The sequence below is a fragment of the Polypterus senegalus genome, chromosome 6 (assembly GCF_016835505.1).
Source record: "Polypterus senegalus isolate Bchr_013 chromosome 6, ASM1683550v1, whole genome shotgun sequence".
NCBI lineage: Eukaryota > Metazoa > Chordata > Cladistia > Polypteriformes > Polypteridae > Polypterus > Polypterus senegalus.
In genome coordinates, this window is record NC_053159.1 from 137,839,756 (window position 1) to 137,863,167 (window position 23,412).

General features: G+C 40.5%; 1 protein-coding gene across 3 annotated transcripts in view; it reads right to left on the reverse strand.

The window, feature by feature from the left end:
• The window catches only part of zranb3 (zinc finger, RAN-binding domain containing 3), a 356,241-nt gene that overhangs the window by 116,386 nt on the left and 216,443 nt on the right, over positions 1 to 23,412 (reverse strand). For all 3 annotated transcript variants that reach the window (XM_039757317.1, XM_039757315.1, XM_039757316.1), the window contains exons 5-6: positions 13,390 to 13,621; positions 8,613 to 8,698 (exon numbers count right to left, since the gene is read on the reverse strand). In XM_039757317.1, the coding sequence (XP_039613251.1) occupies positions 8,613 to 8,698; positions 13,390 to 13,621 (318 nt within the window). The remainder of the gene's footprint in view (positions 1 to 8,612; positions 8,699 to 13,389; positions 13,622 to 23,412) is intronic.

A 23,412-nucleotide genomic window follows, 5' to 3' on the forward strand; every position in this document is an offset into this window, starting at 1 on the left:
TGAGTTTTGAATTCCCAACTTAAATGTAGGATAATGTGGTGATTAGCACAGCTCCTTTGATCCCAACTCAGAGAGCAATGTCTGTGTGGAGTTTTCACATTCTTCCCTTGATTGCATGGATTTTGTCCAAGTGCTCCGATTTTCAATTACATTCCAAAGACATGTAGGTTAGATTAATCAGCAGCTAAAATATGGCCGTAGAAAATTGGTGCCCTGTCCATAGTTTGTTTCTACCTTAACTACTGTATATTTGATGTCTTCAAAGGTTTTAATTCATGCTTTTAATATATTTGGAAAATTTTGTTCTGCAGCAAGATAAGATTAAATATTAATTCAATAATAAACAGCTTTGTTTTCAATCCTATTTTTTGTAAAAATTAATCTATCTATATAGAATAATTACAATGAAATCAATAAAATAAAAAAATAGCTTTAGTTTGTGAAAAGTTGATTACTTATAATAATTTGTCTTTAAATTCTGAAAAAAAAATAATTTCTCTCTGTGGGTGGTATTTTTGTTATTAGTAAGGCAATACTAAAAAACTCTGAAGGTCTGAATTTTACTTTGGCTGAATCAATTTTAAATGTATGTGTTATTTTTGACTCTGATTTAACCTTCAGTCGTCAAATTACTGCATTGTGTGTTGCAGTCTAACAATATTGAACAAACTGACTACTATGATATTTAATTCGTTAAGCGATAGAATTAATAAATACATTTCCTTCTTTCTGCCCAGTTCTGCTGAATAGGCTCTGGCCCTGTGTCCCTGAACTGAATTAACAGGATTCAAACATACATTAGATGATAGAAAGTTTGCTTCATTATGACTATGCACTTAAAGGATGATGTACATGAGTTCAGTCCTCCAGTTGTTTTCTTCTGCCTTTACAATATTTATAACAGTTATCATTAAATATAATCACTAAATAAAATACACATTATGATTTATCCTTCACTGATTATGTGAGTTGATAAGCAATTAGTAAAATATCCATCATAAAATAATGGGCCAAAGCAAAAGAGAAGAAAAGATAAATTTATTGGTATTTTAATTTGAATAATACTGAGGAAATGGACACAGAAATTTTAATGGGTTCTGCCTCTTGTAAGAACCAGTTTGCTGAGTTGTTGCTTGAGACCATCTTGTATCAGTTACTTCTTGTGCCTTGAATGGCACGGTTCTGTTATAACCTACACTAAAATCATATCCTTTCATTTTGACTGAAGTAAGAAACACAGGTAATGCACAGAGAAAACTGCTCAGATATGACAAAGCGAATTCTAGATTTTGATTTTTTGGTTTCTCTACATATTTCACATTGATTTACCTTGCATATATTGACACATAAAATTATTTAAGCTTATATTATGACTTTTAAACCATAAGGAATTGCCTTTAAGGTACTATTGTATATGGTGCTTTGTCCTTCATTACCTGCTTTTCTATGCGTTTGTTAGCTAGAAAAACACAAAATGTAATTGTGCTAAAGAAAACTTTCCATTTCATTAAATTTACATTTTTAATTACAGGGATAAAGAATTCAGGGATTCATGTCAACAGAAATAGGTAAAACACACAAAAAAATTCACTTTTAGGGACTTAACTGCCAAACCTAGGTTTTACAGTTAAATGTTTTAGCTAGTAGGCTACACTGGCTTCTACTGTTTGTTTTGCAAAGATTATAGAATGGGAGTTGACTGTTATAGATGAAGTTATTTACTAGGAGTTTTAATTATTTTATATGTAAATAATTATACATTAAAAACTGTTTATATTTTGACTTCAGATAACATTTGCTAAGCTGGTGACACTTAGATATTTGACAATATACAGCTCACCTAACTAATAATACCTGCAGAATGAATATAATGACTATAATACCTCCAGAAATTGAAAGAACACAAAATTGCCTTTGGAATAAATGTTTAATTCAAACAAAAACTACTGGATCTAGTTTTCTTCATGCATCTCTCTCAGTTTATGTCTAGATAGATAGACAGACATACAGACAGAACTTTATTTGTCCCAATGGGGAAATTTGACTTTTTACAGAATATCTTTAAATGAATAAGTTCAGAAAATAGTAGTTTAAAATTGTTGAACAGATTTTAATCACATTATATTTCAAAAAATGTTATAAAAATACTGCCACAGAAAAGCATTTTGAAGACAGCTGTATTTCAGACGTACTTGTATGTAACATTTTTGCAAGTGACAAAATAATATGCACATAAATTCAACCTTTCCTTATCAAAGAAATTCAGGTTATGGAAATCTTAAGGCAAACACCTAAACAGACTCATTACCTAAGGGTAATTATGCATTTTCACAAGTAAAATTCAATCTTCTCTCACAACACTTTCAAATAACACCTTTCTAGAAAAAAAATGTTTAGAATTGCATTTTTAAAACGCTGACACAATAATCAGCAATCAGGCTGAGATGAGTCTATACACCTGAGGCATTTATTGCCAACTCTAAGACGTTCTGCTCTACAGTGGCAGTTTAAAAATGACAGGGTAACAATCAGAAACACACAACACTAAAATAAAATATATGTTTTTGTATTGTATTAGTATTACTTGACTTTATCTTCCTCTCCATGACAGATCATCTTTAGACTCACTTTGTTGTATTCCCTACATTCTCCTTACTACTTACCCATACCTTCTCAATTTAGCTTCTCTAATTTCCAAACTAGTATGTATCACTACTTCCTTTCTCCTAATCTCTTAATTTCTTAGTCTGTTCCTCATTGAGACAACCAAAGCCAACCTCAGCATTCTGATTTAAGTTTCTTTTCCTCACTGCCCATGTCCATGGATCACACATCAACACTGGCTTTGTTACTTTTAAGTAGATCTATACCTTTACTTTATTTGGAATTCTTTTATAACATATCACCGTGGACACACTCTCCATTTTTCTATATTCTTCAGATCAAACTTGCACTGTCTTCTAACAACAGGTTTCTCCCCTCTCCTTCAACTTCTGATCATGACCTCTGATCTTCCAGCACTGATTTTAAATACTCCCTCTTTCAGGTTTCCCAGCACTCAATCATTCTTCTCTGCAGTTCTTTCCATAAGTCTTTTATGATCACAAGATCATCAGCATGTAACAATTCCTAGAATTCAACACTCTTGACACTATTAATAGGCACATTCATGAAAATGACAAAGAGGAAAAGGCAAACAGTCAAACTCTAATATAGACCTACTTGCACATTAATCACTTTTGTGTTTCCATAAACAGTTCATACCGATCTGTCACATACTGTATAATGATTTACTATCTTACCAACTTTTCTGGAACCTTCCCCATCCTTATACATCAAAGCACTAGATTGTTTGTGACTCTACTGTTGGATTTATCCAGATCTATAAATGCATAATACAGCTTTTCAGTTCTCTCTAACCATTTCTCCTGAAGTTGCCACATAATAAATGTTGTATCTACTATTCCTTTAGCTTTAATGAATACATTGTTTCTATGAACGTATCTCACAACTTATCCTTTTCTCTTTTACAAACTGTTCCATTAATTAAACCCCATATTTCTAAAGAAAGGGAAAGTGAACTCTGTTTCCGAATATCTTACATCTTTTCCATATGGCAAAGGGCATTAAGCAAATCCAGTAGGTAATTCTTTGGCCAGCGCTTTCAGCATTGTAATGTATATCCCTATAGGTCCAGGCGTTTTCCTGCCTTCACCTTATTTAATGACTTCATAATTTCCCATTTTTGTATTTCTATCACCAGTCATTCTACATTCCAACTATTTCAAGCTTTCCCATAATGGTCTCTATATTTAACTCATACTCATAATATTCTCTCTATCTACTTTAAATATCTCTTTCCATTTGCAGAATATTTCCATTAACATAATAAAATATAAAGCTTATTTCCAGATCGTTTTTGTTGTTTTCCCATCTTTGATATCTTAAACCGTTCTCCTTCTTCACTTCCCATACACATCCTACAATGCCCGTGTTCTTACTCTTCACTTCTCTCTTTATCTTTCTGTTTATCTCTATGTACAGTTCTTCAGTTCCCATTATATGTCTCACTTTGTATTCCTTAAAAACCCTTAATTTCTCCCTGCACTTCAACATTCCTCCATAGCCTCTACCTTCCCGTCTGTGACAACCAATATAACTCATTGTTCCACCACTGTCTTGTAATCCTTACATGCACAAGTTTCTCATCTCTTTTTAGAAAGAAGTTCCTGACTCTTATTTTTCGTATACACTTTTTAAACTGTTCTCTCTTCTTTTCATTCTTATCCCAGATCTTAAATCTGTGCATTTTCACATCTCTTCTTGGGCTTGCTCCTTCATATCCATTAGAAGTGCAAATGTCAATACCACATTTTAAATTTAATTTCCCAATAATAACCGTATGTTAAGTAATTCATCACCAATCCTAACTTCTATCACCTTATCCCTCCATTTTCTCCTCACTGTAACATTTCATTTATTCAACAAGACACAATAGTTTAAAACCATTCTGTAACACTTGCCCTCTTCCACCTTGTTTGCTGCACAGAAAATATAGTTAATTTATTCCTCTTCTCCCTAATACATCCAGAACTTTCTTATCCTACCTGTCATAGATTCTACATTCAAGGTACAACCACTAAAACACTACTATTCCTACTCCAACTCTTCACTTGTTTCTTTAGCCAAGTTGTGTTCTTTGTAGTACCCTTCAATCTACTTCTCGTACCACTATGGGGACCTCAGTGCACATTGTCTGCATGGAACATCCTAACATTTCTAACAGTCCTATACTTATCCAGCATAGGGAACACTTTGGCTTACAGATTTATGACATATCCTTGCTGACATCAACCACCATTTTTAGCATTGTGCCTATGCTTTGACTAAACAATCTAACTTCAAGACTGTAACTTTCCACAATGTCAGTGGTAAATCTAACCTATGACTAAAGAGTTCAAGGTGTAAGCCAAAAACTTTCCCTTTAGTTGTCTTTTATGTGGCAGAATTATTACACAGACATTTTTGCTTTTCTGTAGGGAGTTTCTTTCTCTTAGCTAATATAATCTGAGTTTCATGTGCCCTTATTTGCAAAAACCACAGACATGTCAACGATAATTTAGTAGTAGGATTAATTGCTGCATCTGTATACTATCATGAATGTGATAGCAATTTATAAAAAATATAACAATGAATATATTACCAACTAGTCTATGTGACCTGCAAAATCAACCTTACCAGGTTCAAACTTTACTACTGAAACACTAAGCAGAACAAACAGTAACAATAAAAACCATTAATATATTTGTAAACTGTGTTTTAGGCATAATTATTCCATCAATCCTTAACATTTGTGCGTTTAATCTTCACAACTTAAACCATTTGTGCAATTCTATTAGTAACCTCATTTTTACTTTCAGTTTGGCAGCTGTGCCTATTCACAGGCTTTGCGTATGAGCTGTGGAGAAAAAAATGAGTGGCATAATGTGTGCAAGTTTGAGGAGCAGCTAGTACTGTATCTTACTAGGCACTTCAATGGTTCAATGGTCTTGTTTCACCCTATCTTTGTAAAGAACCCTCTTAGCTTTTGCTGTATATTTTCAATGTTTTGCTTAAAAAAAATCAACTTCTGTGTTGCAATTATGCCCCTAAAGCATTGAAAATACCTTTAGGCTCTAAACCTAAGCATGTAAAGACAGTAATGTGGCTTAGTGAGAAAATAAAGGTATTAGATAAATTTTGTCCTGGAAGGTTGGCAGCAGCAGTCAGGGGCATGTTTAATTTTAATAAATTGGTGGTTCTTTATATGCTCAAAAAGAAGGAAAGCAAAGACTGGCAAGAGACACTGAGGCTGCAGATTCCATCATTGATCACAGCCTCAACTTGCCCCTGCTATGTTGCTATACTCCAAGGCCCTTAAAGGTCACAAGTGGAAAATGAAGCAGACATTGTTGATGAAATATCCCAAACCAGTGCATTCTTCATGATATCCAATGCCATCCACCAGCCATGAAGGACACAGTGTTGGAGGTGATTTTGAGACCTCGCCAGTCTCAGTGTTTTCAAATAGCAGATTTTTTTATTCAGATGTTAGGACAAAAGATCACACAATTCTAGGCAATGACTAGTGAGAAAAAAATGCTTTGCATGTTACCAGTTTTACTTTGCGTACTGCATTTTATTGAGTATTTCATGACTACTGTGTTATAAAAAGTCTACATTATCATATACAGTGCATCCGGAAAGTATTCACAGCACATCACTTTTTCCACATTTTGTTATGTTACAACCTTATTCCAAAATGGATTAAATTCTTTTTTTCCTCAGAACACCCCATAATGACAACGTGAAAAAAGTTAACTTGAGATTTTTGCAAATTGATTTAAAAATACAAAAATTGAGAAAGCACATGTACATAAGTATTCACAGCCTTTGCCATGAAGCTCAAAATTGAGCTCAGGTGCATCCTGTTTCCCCTGATCATACTTGAGATGTTTCTGCAGCTTAATTGGAGTCCACCTGTGGTAAATTCAGTTAATTGGACATGATTTGGAAAGGCACACACCTGTCTATATAAGGTCCCACAGTTGACAGTTCATGTCAGAGCACAAACCAAGCATGAAGTCAAAGGAATTGTCTGTAGACCTCCGAGATAGGATTGTCTCGAGGCACAAATCTGGGGAAGGTTACAGAAAAATTTCTGCTGCTTTGAAGGTCCCAATGAGCACAGTGGCCTCCATCATCCGTAAGTGGAAGATGTTCGAAACCACCAGGACTCTTTCTAGAGCTGGCCGGCCATCTAAACTAAGCAATCGGGGGAGAAGGGCCTTAGTCAGGGAGGTGACCAAGAACCCGATGGTCACTCTGTCAGAGCTCCAGAAGTCCTCTGTGGAGAGAGGAGAACCTTCCAGAAGGACAACCATCTCTGCAGCAATCCACCAATCAGGCCTGTATGGTAGAGTGGCTAGATGGAAGCCACTCCTTAGTAAAAGAAACATGGCAGCTCGCCTGGAGTTTGCCAAAAGGCACCTGAAGGATTCTCAGACCATGAGAAACAAAATTCTCTGTTCTGATGAGACAAAGATTGAACTCTTTGGTGTGAATGCCAGGCGTCACATTTGGAGGAAACCAGGCACCGCTCATCACCAGGCCAATACCATCACTACAGTGAAGCATGATGGTGGCAGCATCATGCTGTGGGGATGTTTTTCAGTGGCAGGAACTGGGAGACTAGTCAGGATAAAGGGAAAGATGACTGCAGCAATATACAGAAACATCCTGGATGAAAACATGCTCCAGAGTGCTCTTGACCTCAGACTGGGGCGACGGTTCATCTTTTAGCAGGGCAACGACCCTAAGCACACAGCCAAGATATCAAAGGAGTGGCTTCAGGACAACTCTGTGAATGTCCTTGAGTGGCCCAGCCAGAGCCCAGACTTGAATCCGATCGAACATCTCTGGAGAGATCTTAAAATGGCTGTGCACCGACGCTTCCAACCAACCTGATGGAGCTTGAGAGGTGCTGCAAAGAGGAATGGGCGAAACTGGCCAAGGATAGGTGTGCCAAGCTTGCGGCATTATATTCAAAAAGACTTGAGGCTGTAATTGCTGCAAAAGGTGCATTGACAAAGTATTGAGCAAAGGCTGTGAATATTTATGTACATGTGATTTCTCAGTTTTTTTATTTTTAATAAATTTGCAAAAACCTCAAGTAAACTTTTTCACGTTGTCATTATGGGGTGTTGTGTGTAGAATTCTGAGGAAAAAAATGAATTTAATCCATTTTGGAATAAGGCTGTAACATAACAATGTAGCAGTGCTACTAAGTAAAAACTTCATCTCCCAGCAGTCCTTTCACGCAAAAAAAGGAGCACTCCTGAACCATCCATCTATCATCACCCTTTCAACTACCGGTAGGACTGTGTTTTCCCTTCCCTTTCAGCATACAGATCGCTGGACTTAATCTCGTCACCTCTCATTTCATCTGGTTTGGTTTTTTCATGGACTTTGCTGTGTGTTATTTGTGTTTATATGTTAAATGTAATATCGCCGAAAAGGTCAGGGGTAGTATTATTGTTTTCATTTAATTTCATTATATTCTTAATTGTTTAAGGTTCCCAGTGTGCTTTATTTGGTCTCTGTAGTAGTGTGTGTGTGTGTGTCGTTGTCCCTGATAATCCTCCACTAAAATAAATAAATCACCGTCACACTGACGGTGTGAATCTTAGCAGCTCTTGACCGCTACAACAAAATGTGGAAAAAGTGATGCACTGTGAATACTTTCCGGAGGCACTGTATAATAATGTTTAGTTATACAGAATTCTATGCCGAAAAGTATATTTTGAGCAATTTCTAGATTACAGTTTTTGGAGGTCGCAGGAACCTAACCTTATTTTCCCATAGGTTCAATGCATTAACATTCATGTCATTGACTTTCACACTGTTTTCTAGCAATGTTACTCCCGTGATAGCTGAGGATTGACTATATGTATACACACACAGAATGTGTTTAAAATCCTTGGTGTTCACACTCAATTTATAATACAGTTTAAAAATGATGTTTATCTTTCCTATTGATTTTATTTACAATTGCTTAAAGATGAGGATATTACCTTACATGTGCATTGCAATATTTTTTTGCAAAATCAAACCATGTTCCAAATTTCTTGGGATAGAGGGCATCAATCTGCATAAAAAGCTGTAAGATGACAAAAATAACATTAAGAGCATGGTGTTAATTCAAATAGTCATTTAGACCAAAAATGAAGAAAATAAACATAGACTAAAAGACTAAAGGCACAAATAAATCAAAAATATTTAAATTCATACTCCTTGGTAATTGGTAGCGAGACCATCCATCCTTCTGACTTCTGTCAAGGCTATTTCTCAGACCTTTAGAGGCCAAATGACCTATTGGTATAGGGTGTGCTGATAAACCACACACCTTGTACTTCCCAGGCAGGTGGTTCTGCTCAAACTTTGCCAGCCCCTCAGCAAGTTGATACTTGGCTAGTTTTCCCATCTGTCTATCAGATAAGTCAGCGGTGTACTGCCTTCCCAGGCTTCGCAGTGGTTTCTCGTCCATCCGTGGAATGGGCTCCACTTCTGTGAGGAAGACTTTCCTGACTTGTGGTATGCCTTTCCTTATCGATAAACTTCTTGATTTTGCAGCCTTGAACTTCATCCTTCCTATTAGAGGTGCCTATCAAGATGCTCGAGGAGCCTGATTGTGCATGGAGCCATTTGAAGGATGCTTGTCACGTCGTAAATGTAACTCCACAGTGGTGGGAGCCTCTTGCCTGATGGTAACTTGGTACCTCCAACTACCTGCCTGACCCCTCTGAGAATTACCTTAAAGGCTATCACAAACAGGATGGGGAAGATGGTGCATCCCATAGGAATTCCACATTCTATCTGTTGCCATCCTCTCATGTAGCCCTCCAGAGTGAAGCATATCTGCAGGTTACTTAAGTATCCGGTGATGATGCTCTGCACACAACTCGGGACATGAAAGAACTCCAAAGCAATGTCTATCAACCTGTGTGGAACTGAGCCATATGCATTGGCAAGGTCTAACCTCACCACGTGCAAGTGACTTTTCTCTTTCTTGGTGTGCTGTATCTGATCCCAAATAAGAGAAGAGTGCTCTGTGCACTGGGATTCCAGCCTTTTGGCAGCTTGTGTCAATGTATCCATTTGCCATAATGAAGTTAGCCATCCTTCTTGCCAGAATCACAAAGATCTTCCCCTCTACATTCATCAAGGCAATGCTTCTGAACTGGTTGATGGTTTGGGAGTACTACTCTTCGGGAATGCACACACTGACAGCTTGCTGCCTCACTGCCAGAACTTGCTGTATCCTCAAAGCTGTTTTCATTAGCTTCCAAAGTGCCCTGACTACCCGGGGGCAGTTCTTATAGAGCTTTCGGGGAGCCCTTTGGGCCCTGGGGCTAATGCTGACCTTGCCTTCTTGATTACTTCTTTCATTTCTCGCAACCTAGATTTGGAGATGTCAATAGGCAATGTCGGTGGGCCTGGCTGTGGATCATACCCTGGAGAGCCAAGTGCTGTGGCCAGCCTGTCATCGTTATACTGGCAATTGATGTATAACTCCAGTTCCTCCTTACTGACATCTACCTTGCCACTTCTCATCCAGCAACTGTCTGGCATACCTGAAAGAATCTCTGAGGAAGCTGGTTCTCTCTTTCTCTTTTCTTCCTTCTCCTTCTGATTATGTCCACTCTCCACAGCCTGGCAAGGTTTTACCTGAGTTCATCCCACAGCTCCTTCAAGCTGACCTTCTCATGAGGTGCACCTTACCCCCAGCTCCAGCAGTTTGATCTCCTTCTCTCTCCTTCCTTTTTTGGGGCTGTGGGCTTCTTCCTACTGACCTCACCAAACCCCCTCTCTGCATACCTTGAAGATTATGTCTCCAATGATGTTGAGCTTGCTCTCAATCATAGTTCCAACAGCTGACTCAAGTCTGCCACACCCCCAAGTCATTTGCTTTAGGCCACTTGACCTTCTTGCTCCTATCTGGCTGTTTTGTCATTGGTTCTGTGGGATGTACCACTGGCAGGCTGGTGTCCTCATTTTCTCAGGGTACCTTCGTTATCGCAGGGTTTCCTTCAACTGCCTCAGACGACTCAGCACCGTTGGGTCCTGCTGCACTGTGGTTGCATTCCCAGCTATTTTTAAATTGAACCATTTTCTAAAATTTTATTGTTTATGCAATGTCCCTTACTTTCTACTAAACAAATAAAAAAACATTATAAACCCCAAATGGCTGTTTTTTCAGTGAGTTTTGCTATTGCAGGATCACATGGGAAACTTGAAATATTTTAAGGGAAACTTTACATGAAGCATAATTTGGGCAATCCAGATGGTGGCAGCATGGTGCACTTGGTCAACAATGCACTATATTTTACTGTGTACACCACATGTGGCAATAAATCTAAAATTAACTTGATAAACTACATAATTTTAGGAATGCACTGACTTGCATTTTCAAAAAAGCCAGCACCACTTCTGTCCACCTGCATGCCACCATTAAATTTCCAATATCAATCAACAATCTACTTCAAGTGCCTTTTGAAGTAAGAAAAATACAGAATAAAAAAAAAAATACAAATTAAATGAGCTATGATGGGAAACCACGATTACTTCTAAAGCTTATGAAGATGTAGTTTTCAGAATGTAACAGAGAACAAAAGGCGGCACTTTCAAGTGAGTAAATGTAATTAGTACCTTTTATGGTTTTTTTGTTAGTAAAAATTTCTTCACTCTCAATGACAAATGAGGTAGTACTAATTTTAGACTTTGATGGGAATGCAGAATCTAGATTTTTAGCAGGTTTTAGCTTTGAGCAAATCAATATTAAATAGACTTTATAACCATACCAAACACTGTAATTGCTGATGTGCTGTAATAAGGAATTGTGCTGCATTATCTTCCATACAATGCAATAATCCACCCACACCATAGGGCCCCCCACTCCTGTAGATGCTTTTCAAGGTACATGGATGAGAGGACCCTTTGATGAAGAGCTCCCAATCCAGATTTAAGTTGGCTAAGTCTTGCACTTAGCTCTGCTGGAATAGTTTTTACATTCTTTGTGACACTGAATTAAAATAAATATATTCAAACATTGATGAATGAAGGGATGAAAGGATGTAAAGATAAATACAGTGGTGTGAAAAACTATTTGCCCCCTTCCTGGTTTCTTATTCTTTTGCATGTTTGTCACACAAAATGTTTCTGATCATCAAACACATTTAACCATTAGTCAAATATAACACAAGTAAACACAAAATGCAGTTTTTAAATGATGGTTTTTATTATTTAGGGGGAAAAAAAATCCAAACCTGCTTGGCCCTGTGTAAAAAGTAATTGCCCCCTGAACCTAATAACTGGTTGGGCCACCCTTAGCAGCAACAACTGCAATCCAGCGTTTGTGATAACTTGCAATGAGTCTTTTACAGTGCTCTGGAAGAATTTTGGCCCACTCATCTTTGCAGAATTGTTGTAATTCAGCTTTATTTGAGGGTTTTCTAGCATGAACCACCTTTTTAAGGTCATGCCATAGCATCTCAATTGGATTCAGGTCAGGACTTTGACTAGGCTACTCCAAAGTCTTCATTTTGTTTTTCTTCAGCCATTCAGAGGTGGATTTGCTGGTGTGTTTTGGGTCATTGTCCTGTTGCAGCACCCAAGATCGCTTCAGCTTGAGTTGACGAACAGATGGCCGGACATTCTCCTTCAGGATTTTTTGGTAGACAGTAGAATTCATGGTTCCATCTATCACAGCAAGCCTTCCAGGTCCTGAAGCAGCAAAACAACCCCAGACCATCACACTACCACCACCATATTTTACTGTTGGTATGATGTTCTTTTTCTGTAATGCTGTGTACCTTTTACGTCAGATGTAACGGGACATTTGCCTTCCAAAAAGTTCAACGTTTGTCTCATCAGTCCACAAGGTATTTTCCGAAAAGTCTTGGCAATCATTGAGATGTTTCTTAGCAAAATTGAGACAAGCCCTAATGTTCTTTTTGCTTAACAGTGGTTTGCGTCTTGGAAATCTGCCATGCAGGCCGTTTTTGCCCAGTCTCTTTCTTATGGTGGAGTTGTGAACACTGACCTTAATTGAGGCAAGTGAGGCCTGCAGTTCTTTAGACGTTGTCCTGGGGTCTTTTGTGACCTCTCGGATGAGTCGTCTCTGCGCTCTTGGGGTAATTTTGGTCCACCGGCCACTCCTGGGAAGGTTCACCACTGTTCCATGTTTTTGCCATTTGTGGATAATGGCTCTCACTGTGGTTTGCTGGAGTCCCAAAGCTTTAGAAATGGCTTTATAACTTTTACCAGATTGATAGATCTCAATTACTTCTGTTCTCATTTGTTCCTGAATTTCTTTGGATCGTGGCATGATGTCTGGCTTTTGAGGTGCTTTTGGTCTACTTCTCTGTGTCAGGCAGCTCCTATTTAAGTGATTTCTTGATAGAAACAGGTGTGGCAGTAATCAGGCCTAAGGGTGGCTACGGAAATTGAACTCAGATGTGATACACCACAGTTAGGTTATTTTTGAACAAGGGGGCAATTACTTTTTCACACAGGGCCATGTAGGTTTGGATTTTTTTTTTCCCTAAATAATAAAAACCATCATTTAAAAACTGCATTTTGTGTTTACTTGTGTTATATTTGACTAATGGTTAAATGTGTTTGACGATCAGAAACATTTTGTGTGACAAATATGCAAAAGAATAAGAAATCAGGAAGGGGGCAAATAGTTTTTCACACCACTGTATATTATGCTGAGATAACTTGTATCTAGGGAAGAAACTAACATTTAACAACACAAAAGTTCCTATATATCTTTCATTTTTCATGTACCTCTTCAGGTCTTCCAAGAGCAGGCGTTCCTGTAAGAAGAATGGCTCGACTGGCCTTTTGCAACAGGGGTACCAGAATTTTACTGCGAGCCGCATTTCTTGACTTCAGGTAATGTGATTCATCCACTACAATAATTTTGAAGTTCTGGTTATGAATAGTATGTATCAAGGTAGACGCATCACTAGTTAGTAGTCCATATCCTAATATTGTAACTTTGCTTGTAGAAATTCTCCTAAAACAAAATTAAATTCACATTTACCACCAGGCAGATAAGTAGGTAGGTTGAAACAAACAATAAGGGAAGCATAGTAAACTGCACACACATATAATCACAATAAACAGCATTTGGAGCAATGAGGTATCATTTAAAAAAAAAAAAAAAAAAGAAGATATCATAATTGACTGCTACATATTAGATTCAGTCCCTCTTTCTCTCTATTTAAAAAAAAAAAAAATATATATATATATATATACATATACATACATATACACATATACAGTACATACACACACATTAATATATATATATATATATATACATACACACACATACATACACACTATATACTATATATACATAGTAAGGTTTCTAAACTGTTTTGGGGCTCCCCCCAAAAGGACGACATGCCAAAAAGCGTCCCAAACCATGATTGGTGCGTCTGTGGAAGACAGCATATCGCTGTAGCAGTTCGCCATCAAAACAAATCCTAACAGATCGCGGTTGCACAATGAGCTCCTGCCATCAATGGGCAATGGAAGAAATATTGAAATGCAGGGAATAATATTACTTGGCCAAGCCTGATTGCTGTGTCTGTGAATATAAGAGTGATAGATCCCACTACAATAAATGACCGTACTGTTCCTGTTTCAAGTTGAATAAAGCTGGTTTTGCTAAAGTACTGAGACTTAGCCTCATACTTTGCGGTGCAAGACAGGGACTCACTATATGTATATATATATATATACACACACACACATTTTATATATATACACACCATACACACAACATTTTTTAACACAATCCCTTTATTTCAGAAGCTGAAAAGTAACTGGATAAATTAAATAACTGGAAATAAAATGTTCATTTTTAATACTTGATTGAAAACCCATTGCTGGCAATGACAGCCTGAACTCATGGACATTACCAAATGCTGGGTTTCCTCCTTTTTAATGCTCTGCCAGGCCTTTGTTTGTTTGTGTGTCTTTCTGTCCAAAGTGTAGTCTTCAACAAGTGAAACACATGCTCAATTGGGTTAAAATCAAGTGACTGACTTGGCCTTTCAAGAATTTTCCACTTCTTTGCTTTAATAAACTCCTGGGTTGCATTGACTGTTATGTTTTGGGTCATTGTCCATCTGTACCATGAAACGCCGGCCAATTGGCCAATCAATTTGACTGCATTTAGTTGGATTTGAGCAGACAGAATGTCTCTGAACACCTCAGAATTCATTCGGCTGCTTCTGTCCTGTGACACATCATCAACAAACACTAGTGTCCCAGTGCCACTAGTAGCCATGCACACCCAAGCCATCACACTGCCTCCACCGTGTTTTACAGATGATGTGGTATGCTTTGGATAATGAGCTGTTCCATGCCTTCTCCATACTTTTTTCTTGCCATCATTCTGGTAGAAGTTGATCTTGGTTTCATCTGTCCAAAGAATGTATTTCCAGAACTCTGCTGACTTTTTTTAGATGTTCTTTAGCAAAGTCCAATCTAGCCTTTCTATTCTTGAGGCTTATGAGTGGCTTGCACCTTGCAGTACACCCTTTGTATTTACTTTCATGCAGTCGTCTCTTTATGGTAGACTTGGATATCGATACGCCTACCCCCTGGAGAGTGTCGTTCACTTTGTTGGTTGTTGTGAAGTGGCTTATCTTCACGATGGAACTGATTCTGCGATCATCCACCACTGTTGTCTTCCGTGGATGTCCAGGTCTTTTTGCGTTGCTGAGTTCACCAGTGCTTGCTTTCATTGTCAGGATATACCAAACTGTACATTTTGCCACTCGTAATACTGTAGCAATTTCTCAGATGGGTTTTTTCTGTTTTCGCAGCTTAAGGATGGCTTCTTTCACCTGCATGGAGCGATCCTTTGACTGCATGTTGTCTGTTCACAGCAAAATCTTCCACATGCAAGCACCACACCTCAAATCAACTCCAGGCCTTTTATCTGCTTAATTGATAATGACGGACTTTCCCACATCTGCTCATGAAATAGCCTTTGAGTCAATTGTCCAATTAATTTGGAGACCCTGAAATGAAGGAACTGTGTTAAAAAATGTTTAGTTGCCTCACATTTTTATGCATTTAGCTTGTATAGCAAATTTCTTGCATCTAGAACAAAACTTCCCCATTGAAAATAATGGAAATCAAGTTAATCCGTTCCGCACCCCCAAAAATATCAACATAAAAATCAATTTTCCTAACAAAAAACACTGAAAAGAAAGTGTGGATAACCTTTGTCTGCTGAGCGTCATGTGATCATAACTGAGCTGATGGTTCTTCTCTCTCGTGCACGTCTCCCTCTCCTTATCTCTCTTGCTCGCACGCCCCCCTCTCTCACTCCTTATCTCTCTTGCTCGCTGGCTCCCTCCCTCTCTCTCTCTCTCTCTCTCTCATCATCTCTCTTGCCCCCCCTCTCTCTCCCTATCTCTCTTGCTTGCTCACTCTCCCCCTCTCTCTCCTCTTGAAGGTAGAGAAAAGCCAAGCAAAATGACACCTTTTATTGGCTAACTAAAAAGATTACAATATGCAAGCTTTCGAGGCAACTCAGGGCCCTTCTTCAGGCAAGATGTAATCAAAGCTTGCATATTGTAATCTTTTTAGTTAGCCAATAAAAGGTGTCATTTTGCTTGGCTTTTCTCTACATTCATAATGACTAACACGGTACAACACCCTAGTACTCCTCTTGAGGGCAATCATCTCCTAATTCTCCGTCTGCATGTCCGCAATATTTTTGGATATGCTTATAAGAACTGCTACAGCGAAACAATGAAATCACAAGCGCACAAACGTGTAGATCCTCACGCTACGGGAGAACAAGGAACACTGAGTGAGCTGACGGGCTGGCAGCGTCAGCTTGGGTGAATCCCCGAGTCAAGGCGGATTGGGAAACGCGTCACGCATAACCACAGCCTGGCTCGTTGCTCATTACGCGAGCCAATGCTCGTATTTAGATCCGAATTTTTCGCTCATACTTATCTTGAATTTCTCGTATACAGAGGTGATCGTATCTAGAGGTTCCACTGTATATATATATATATATATATATATATATATATATATATACACACAAATATATACATACATATATATATATACATACATATATATATATACATATATATATATATATATATACTAATAAAAGGCAAAGCCCTCACTGACTGACTGACTGACTCATCACTAATTCTCCAACTTCCCATGTAGGTAGAAGGCTGAAATTTGGCAGGCTCATTCCTTACAAAAGTTGGGCAGGTTTCATTTCGAAATTCTTACGCGTAATGGTCATAACTGGAAAGTATATTTCTCCATATACTGTAATGGAGTTGAGCTCGAAAGCCATGGGGCGGAGTTTAGGTGTGACATCATCACGCCTCCCACGTAATCACGTGAACTGACTGTCAACGCAGTACGTTGAAAACCAGAAAGCGCTCCAAAAAGTGCTGAAGAAAACATGCATTATATAATTGAGAAGGCAGCGAAACAATAATAAGCGAGCGAGTTACATATACAACCATATTCATGAGTGCTGCTACTTTGAAAACAAAGCACGTTGTAAACCTAAAGTTTAAATTAAGTTCATTGACAGGCTGCCGCTGGCGTTTGTCATGCCCACGGGTAATGCGGGATACAAGTTTAATGAGAGGACGCAGGATATAAATGAGACTTTTGATCACTTTGTAACTAAGTTAAAATTGCAGGTAAAGGGCTGTGTTTATGCAAATTCCGAGAGACTGTGTTTGTGGGGGATTGACAGTTAAGGCGGGTGGGGGAGTCATGTCATCATCTCCCCTCCCATTCACCTCATTTCGCTCTGAGCTGAGCTCCGCAGCTGAAGCAGTCTTACAGAAGTGAGTTTGTGATGCTGCTACCAAATACTCACAGAAAAATCCACAAGTTAATACACACGCTGTCTCTACAGTTTCTCCACACTGAATCCCCCAGGCACTACTTACAAAAGGTTACATTGACAAAATCGTGTTACGTTATTTTTAAAATGTTTCCTTTTCTTAGCACAAGCACAGCTGAGAAGCTTAGATGCATGTGCTCCATAACGTGTTAAAAAATAATGCATTTAATCACACTTTCAATTCCAAGCAAAGGGGAACTTCTGTCAATGCATGATTTCCTGGTACATCGATTACATTGATAAGCATTTCACGATTCATTTTACCCTCGCACCCAATTATTTTCAGAGGTATGAAAAAATATGAGGTTAACAAAGAAAAACAGATCACCAATTGAATCTTCATGAATAATCGATTCGCCATCAATAATTGTTTTGGTAAAACCATACTCATCCTCCTTCCATTTTATACATTTTCCGCCACTAGCCATGATTAAATGAACGTAAAAAAGTAAGAGCGAAGCAAGAGTGACTTATTCAGGCAGGTGACGGCTCAACAGCTCGAATTTGGATATAAGTAGATTCTATTTAGTCCCCAGAAATATCTGTGGTAGGAATGGAAGTTGAATTTAGTCTTTAAATTTCTATGGTAAAGAAAAAGTTATGCAATGATGAATAAATCTAACTAGACTTTATATATTCAGGTTTTGACTTTATATATTTCAGCGATGACTTTATATATTCAACTTTTGACTTTATATATTCAGAAACAAGTTTAACTTTATATATACCGACGCTGACTTTATATATTCAAGTTTTGACTTTATATATTTGGGAATGCCTTCCATCCATCCATCCATCCTCTTCCGCTTATCCGAGGTCGGGTCGCGGGGGCAGCAGCTTAAGCCGAGGCCCAGACTTCCCTCTCCCGGCCACTTCTTCCAGCTCTTCCGGAGAATCCCAAAGGCGTTCCCAGGCCAGCCGGAGACATAGTCCCTCCAGCGTGTCCTGGGTCTTCCCGGGGCCTCCTCCCGGTTGGGCGTGCCGGAACACCTCACCAGGGAGGCGTCCAGGAGGCATCCTGATCAGATGCCCGAGCCACCTCATCTGACTCCTCTCGATGAGGAGGAGCAGCGGCTTTACTCTGAGCCCTTCCCGGATGACTGACCTTCTCACCCTATCTTTAAGGGAAAGCCCAGACACCCTGCGGAGGAAACTCATTTCAGCCGCTTGTATTCGCGATCTCGTTCTTTCGGTCACTACCCATAGCTCATGACCAAAGGTGAGGGTAGGAGCGTAGATCGACTGGTAAATTGAGAGCTTTGCCTTCTCAGCTCCTTTTTCACCACGACAGACCAATGCAGAGCCGCATCACTGCGGATGCCGCACCGATCCGCCTGTCGATCTCACGCTCCATTCTTCCCTCACTCGTGAACAAGACCCCGAGATACTTGAACTCCTCCACTTGGGGCAGGATCTCTCCCCCAACCCTGAGAGGGCACTCCACCCTTTTCCGGCTGAGGACCATGCTCTCGGATTTGGAGGTGCTGATTCTCATCCCAGCCGCTTCACACTCAGCTGCGAACCGATCCAGAGAGCTGAAGATCACGGCCTGATGAAGCAAACAGGACAACATCATCTGCAAAAAGCAGTGACCCAAATCCTGAGTCCACCAAACTGGACCCCTTCAACACCCTGGCTGCGCCTAGAAATTCTGTCCATAAAAGTTATGAACAGAATCGGTGACAAAGGGCAGCCCTGGCGGAGTCCAACTCTCACTGGAAACGGGCTCGACTTACTGCGGCAATGCGGACCAAGCTCTGACACGGTTGTACAGAGACCGAACAGCTCTTATCAGGGGTCCGGTACCCCATACTCCCGAGCACCCCCACAGGATTCCCGAGGGACACGGTCGAATGCCTTTTCCAAGTCCACAAAACACATGTAGACCGGTCGGGCAAACTCCCATGCACCCTCCAGGACTCTGCTAAGGGTGAAGAGCTGGTCCACTGTTCGCGACCAGGGACGAAAACCACACTGTTCCTCCTGAATCCGAGGTTGACTATCCGGCGGACCCTCCTCTCCAGAACCCCCGAATAGACTTTTCCAGGGAGGCTGAGGAGTGTGATCCCTCTATAGTTGGAACACACCCTCCGGTCCCCTTTTTAAAGAGGGGGACCACCACCCCGGTCTGCCAATCCAGAGGCACTGTCCCGATGTCCATGCGATGTTGCAGAGGCGTGTCAACCAAGACAGTCCTACAACATCCAGAGCCTTAAGGAACTCGGTATCTCATCCACCCGGGGCCCTGCCACCAAGGAGTTTTTTGACCACCTCTGTGACTTCAGTCCCAGAGATGGGAGAGCCCACCTCAGAGTCCCCAGGCTCTGCTTCCTCGTGGAAGGCATGTTAGTGGGATTGAGGAGGTCCTTCGAAGTACTCCTCCCACCGACCCACAACGTCCCGAGTCGAGGTCAGCAGCGCACCATCCCCACCATATACGGTGTTGACACTGCACTGCTTCCCCTCCTGAGGCGCGGACGGTGGACCAGAATCTCCTCGAAGCCGTCCGAAAGTCGTTCTCCATGGCCTCTCAAACTCCTCCCATGCCCGAGTTTTGCCTCAGCAACAACCGAAGCCGCGTTCGCTTGGCCTGCGGTACCTATCAGCTGCCTCCAGAGACCCACAGGACAAAAAGTCCTATAGGACTCCTTCTTCAGCTTGACGGCATCCCTCACGCGGTGTCCACCAACGGGTTGGGGATTGCCGCCACGACAGGCACCGACCACCTTGCGGCCACAGCTCCGGTCAGCCGCCTCAACAATAGAGGCACGGAACATGGCCCATTCGACTCAATGTCCCCACCTCCCTCGGGGCGTGGTTGAAGTTCTGCGGAGGTGGGAGTTGAAGCTACTTCTGACAGGGGACTCTGCCAGCCGTTCCCAGCAGACCCTCACAACACGTTTGGGCCTACCAGGTCTGACCGGCATCTTCCCCACCATCGAAGCCAACTCACCACCAGGTGGTGATCAGTTGACAGCTCCGCCCCTCTCTTCACCCGAGTGTCCAAGACATATGGCCAAAGTCCGGCGACCGACCACAAAGTCGATCATCGACCTGAGGCCTAGGGTGTCCTGGTGCCAAGTGCACATATGAACACCCTTATGCTTGAACATGGTGTTCGTTATGGACAATCCATGACGAGCACAGAAGTCCAATAACAAAACACCGCTTCATATCGGGGGGGCCATTCCTCCCAATCACGCCCTTCCAGGTCTCACTGTCATTGCCCACGTGAGCATTGAAGTCTCCCAGCAAAACGAGGGAATCCCAGAAGGTATGCCCTCTAGCAACCCCTCCAGAGACTCCAAAAAGGGTGGATACTCCAAACTGCTGTTCGGCGCATACGCACAAACAACAGTCAGGACCCTTCCCCACCCGAAGCGAGGGAGGCCACCCTCTCGTCCACCGGGGTAAACCCCAATGCACAGGCTCCTAGTCGGGGGGCAATACGTATGCCCACACCTGCTCGGCCCTCACACGGGGCAACTCCAGAGTGGTAGAGAGTCCAGCCCCTCTCAAGGAGATTGGTTCCAGAGTCCAAGCTGTGCGTCGAGGTGAGTCCGACTATATCTAGCGGAACCTCTCGACCTCGCACTAGCTCAGGCTCCTTCCCTTCAGAGAGGTGACATTCTACGTCCCAAGAGCCAGTTTCTGTAGCCGAGGATCAGACCGCCAAGGTCCCCGCCTTCGGCCACCACCCAACTCACACTGCACCCAACCTCCTTGGCCCCTCCCATAGGTGGTGAGCCCATGGGGAGGAGGACCCACGTTACCTCTTCGGGCTGTGCCCGGCCGAGCCCCATGGGTGCAGGCCCGGCCACCAGGCTGCGCCATCGAGCCCCACCTCCAGGCCTGGCTCCAGAGGGGGGCCCCGGTGACCCGCGTCCGGGCAAGGGAAAACGTCGTCCAAGGTTTTTATTCTTCATCAGAGGTTTATTGAACCGCTCTTTGTCTCATCCCTCACCTAGGACCAGTTTGCCTTGGGTGGCCCTACCAGGGGCATAAAGCCCCGGACAACATAGCTCCTAGGATCATTGGGACACGCAAACCCCTCCACCACGATAAGGTGACGGTTCAAGGAGGAGGGAATGACTTTATATATTCAAGTTTTCACTTTATATATTCCAGCGCTGACTTTATATATTCTGACGCTGACTTTATATATTTAAGTTTTTAATTTATATATTCCAGCGATGACTTTATATATTCAAGTTTTGACTTTATATATTCCGACAGTGACTTTATATATTCAAGTATTGACTTTTATATATTCAGGCCTTACTTTATATATTCACTAGCAAATACCAAGCTTAGCTGCGGAGAAGTAGTGTGTTAAAGAACCAATGAAAAAGAAAAGGAAACATTTTGAAAATAACGTAACATGATTGTCAATGTAATTGTTTTGTCACTGTTGTGAGTGATGAGTGTTGCTGTCATATATATATATATATTTACACACACACACAAACATATATATATACATATCTATACATATACATATATACACATACATATACATACACACATACATACATACATACACATATATACACACAAATACATATATACATACATACACACACACATATATAAACATATATATACATATACATACATATCTACATATATACACACACAGCTATTTCGTATCAGTGCAATACGCTGCTTGTTAAAACGGTTGACTCCCGCTCTTACGTGCAAGTCTGCGTGGATATTATGAACTATCGTATTTGTTCAAGTTCTATTTAAATTTTAAATAGAAGGAATTTTTATTTAGTCGACAGAAATATCTTTGGTAGGAATGGTAAAAACAGACAGGAATATTATTCCTGAATAAATCAACTCAAACCTTAAACAACTTATAATATTTTGCTCTCCATAAAAATATATCCTGTCTAAATTATACAAGTTAGAAATAAAGTAAACATTAAAAGAACAAACATTCAAATTTCTTTACTCTTATGTAATTTTATATATAAAAATAAACTTAGATTTTAAATATCCCAAAGATTTTGCTCTCCATAAAAATATATCCTGTCAAAATTATACAAATTCAAATATGAACATGCTGCATAACAAAACCTAGAAATATAAATAAAATGTGTTCCTTTCAGCAATAACAAATCAAATCATTCAGTTGTCTTTGCTCATATGTCATTTTAGAGCTGGACGCCTGGCATCTTTTTGGCCACAGGTTCGTTTCTGTTTGGTGTGAGGTTCTGTGTTGTGGAGATTCTCAGGATGGATTGCAGGTGCTCATCAGTGAGGCGACTCCTGTGTGCTGTTTTGTTAGTCTTTATCACTGAGAAGAGCTTCTCACACAGATATGTGCTACCAAACATGCACAAGGTTCGAGCCGCATGTAGACGGACTTTTTGTTCTTCAAAGTCACCAAAGCGCCGTGCAAACTCAGTGCGCTCAGTTTATCAGCAAAGTGCGATTTGGGAACACCGTAGTGACGACTTGGTTTAACATTACTTGGCAACAGGGAAAGTGGGGCAAGGTGAACTGGTGCATTTGTGTCTCCCATAAAAGCAGCTTCACTTGAAATCACTTTGTGATTGTGCACGGTAAAACGTCTGCTGAAGTGTCAGATTCTTATTTAATTCTTCTGCTTTCTGTATCTTCTGCATTGCATTCAGGTCTTTCAGGTTACCCTGATGTTTTGTTTTATAGTGCCGTCTTAGATTAAATTCTGTAATTACAGCCACATTAGCTCCACAAATGAGACACACGGGTTCAGTAAACATATACTCAGCCTCCCATCGGTTTTAAAGGCTCTATTTTCAGAATCAACTTTTCTCTTCAGCATCGTGTGAGCTAGCTTCGCAATAACTTGCAGCATCATAAGGTAGACTTGATTAACGCGGTAAGTGTTCGGCAAGGCA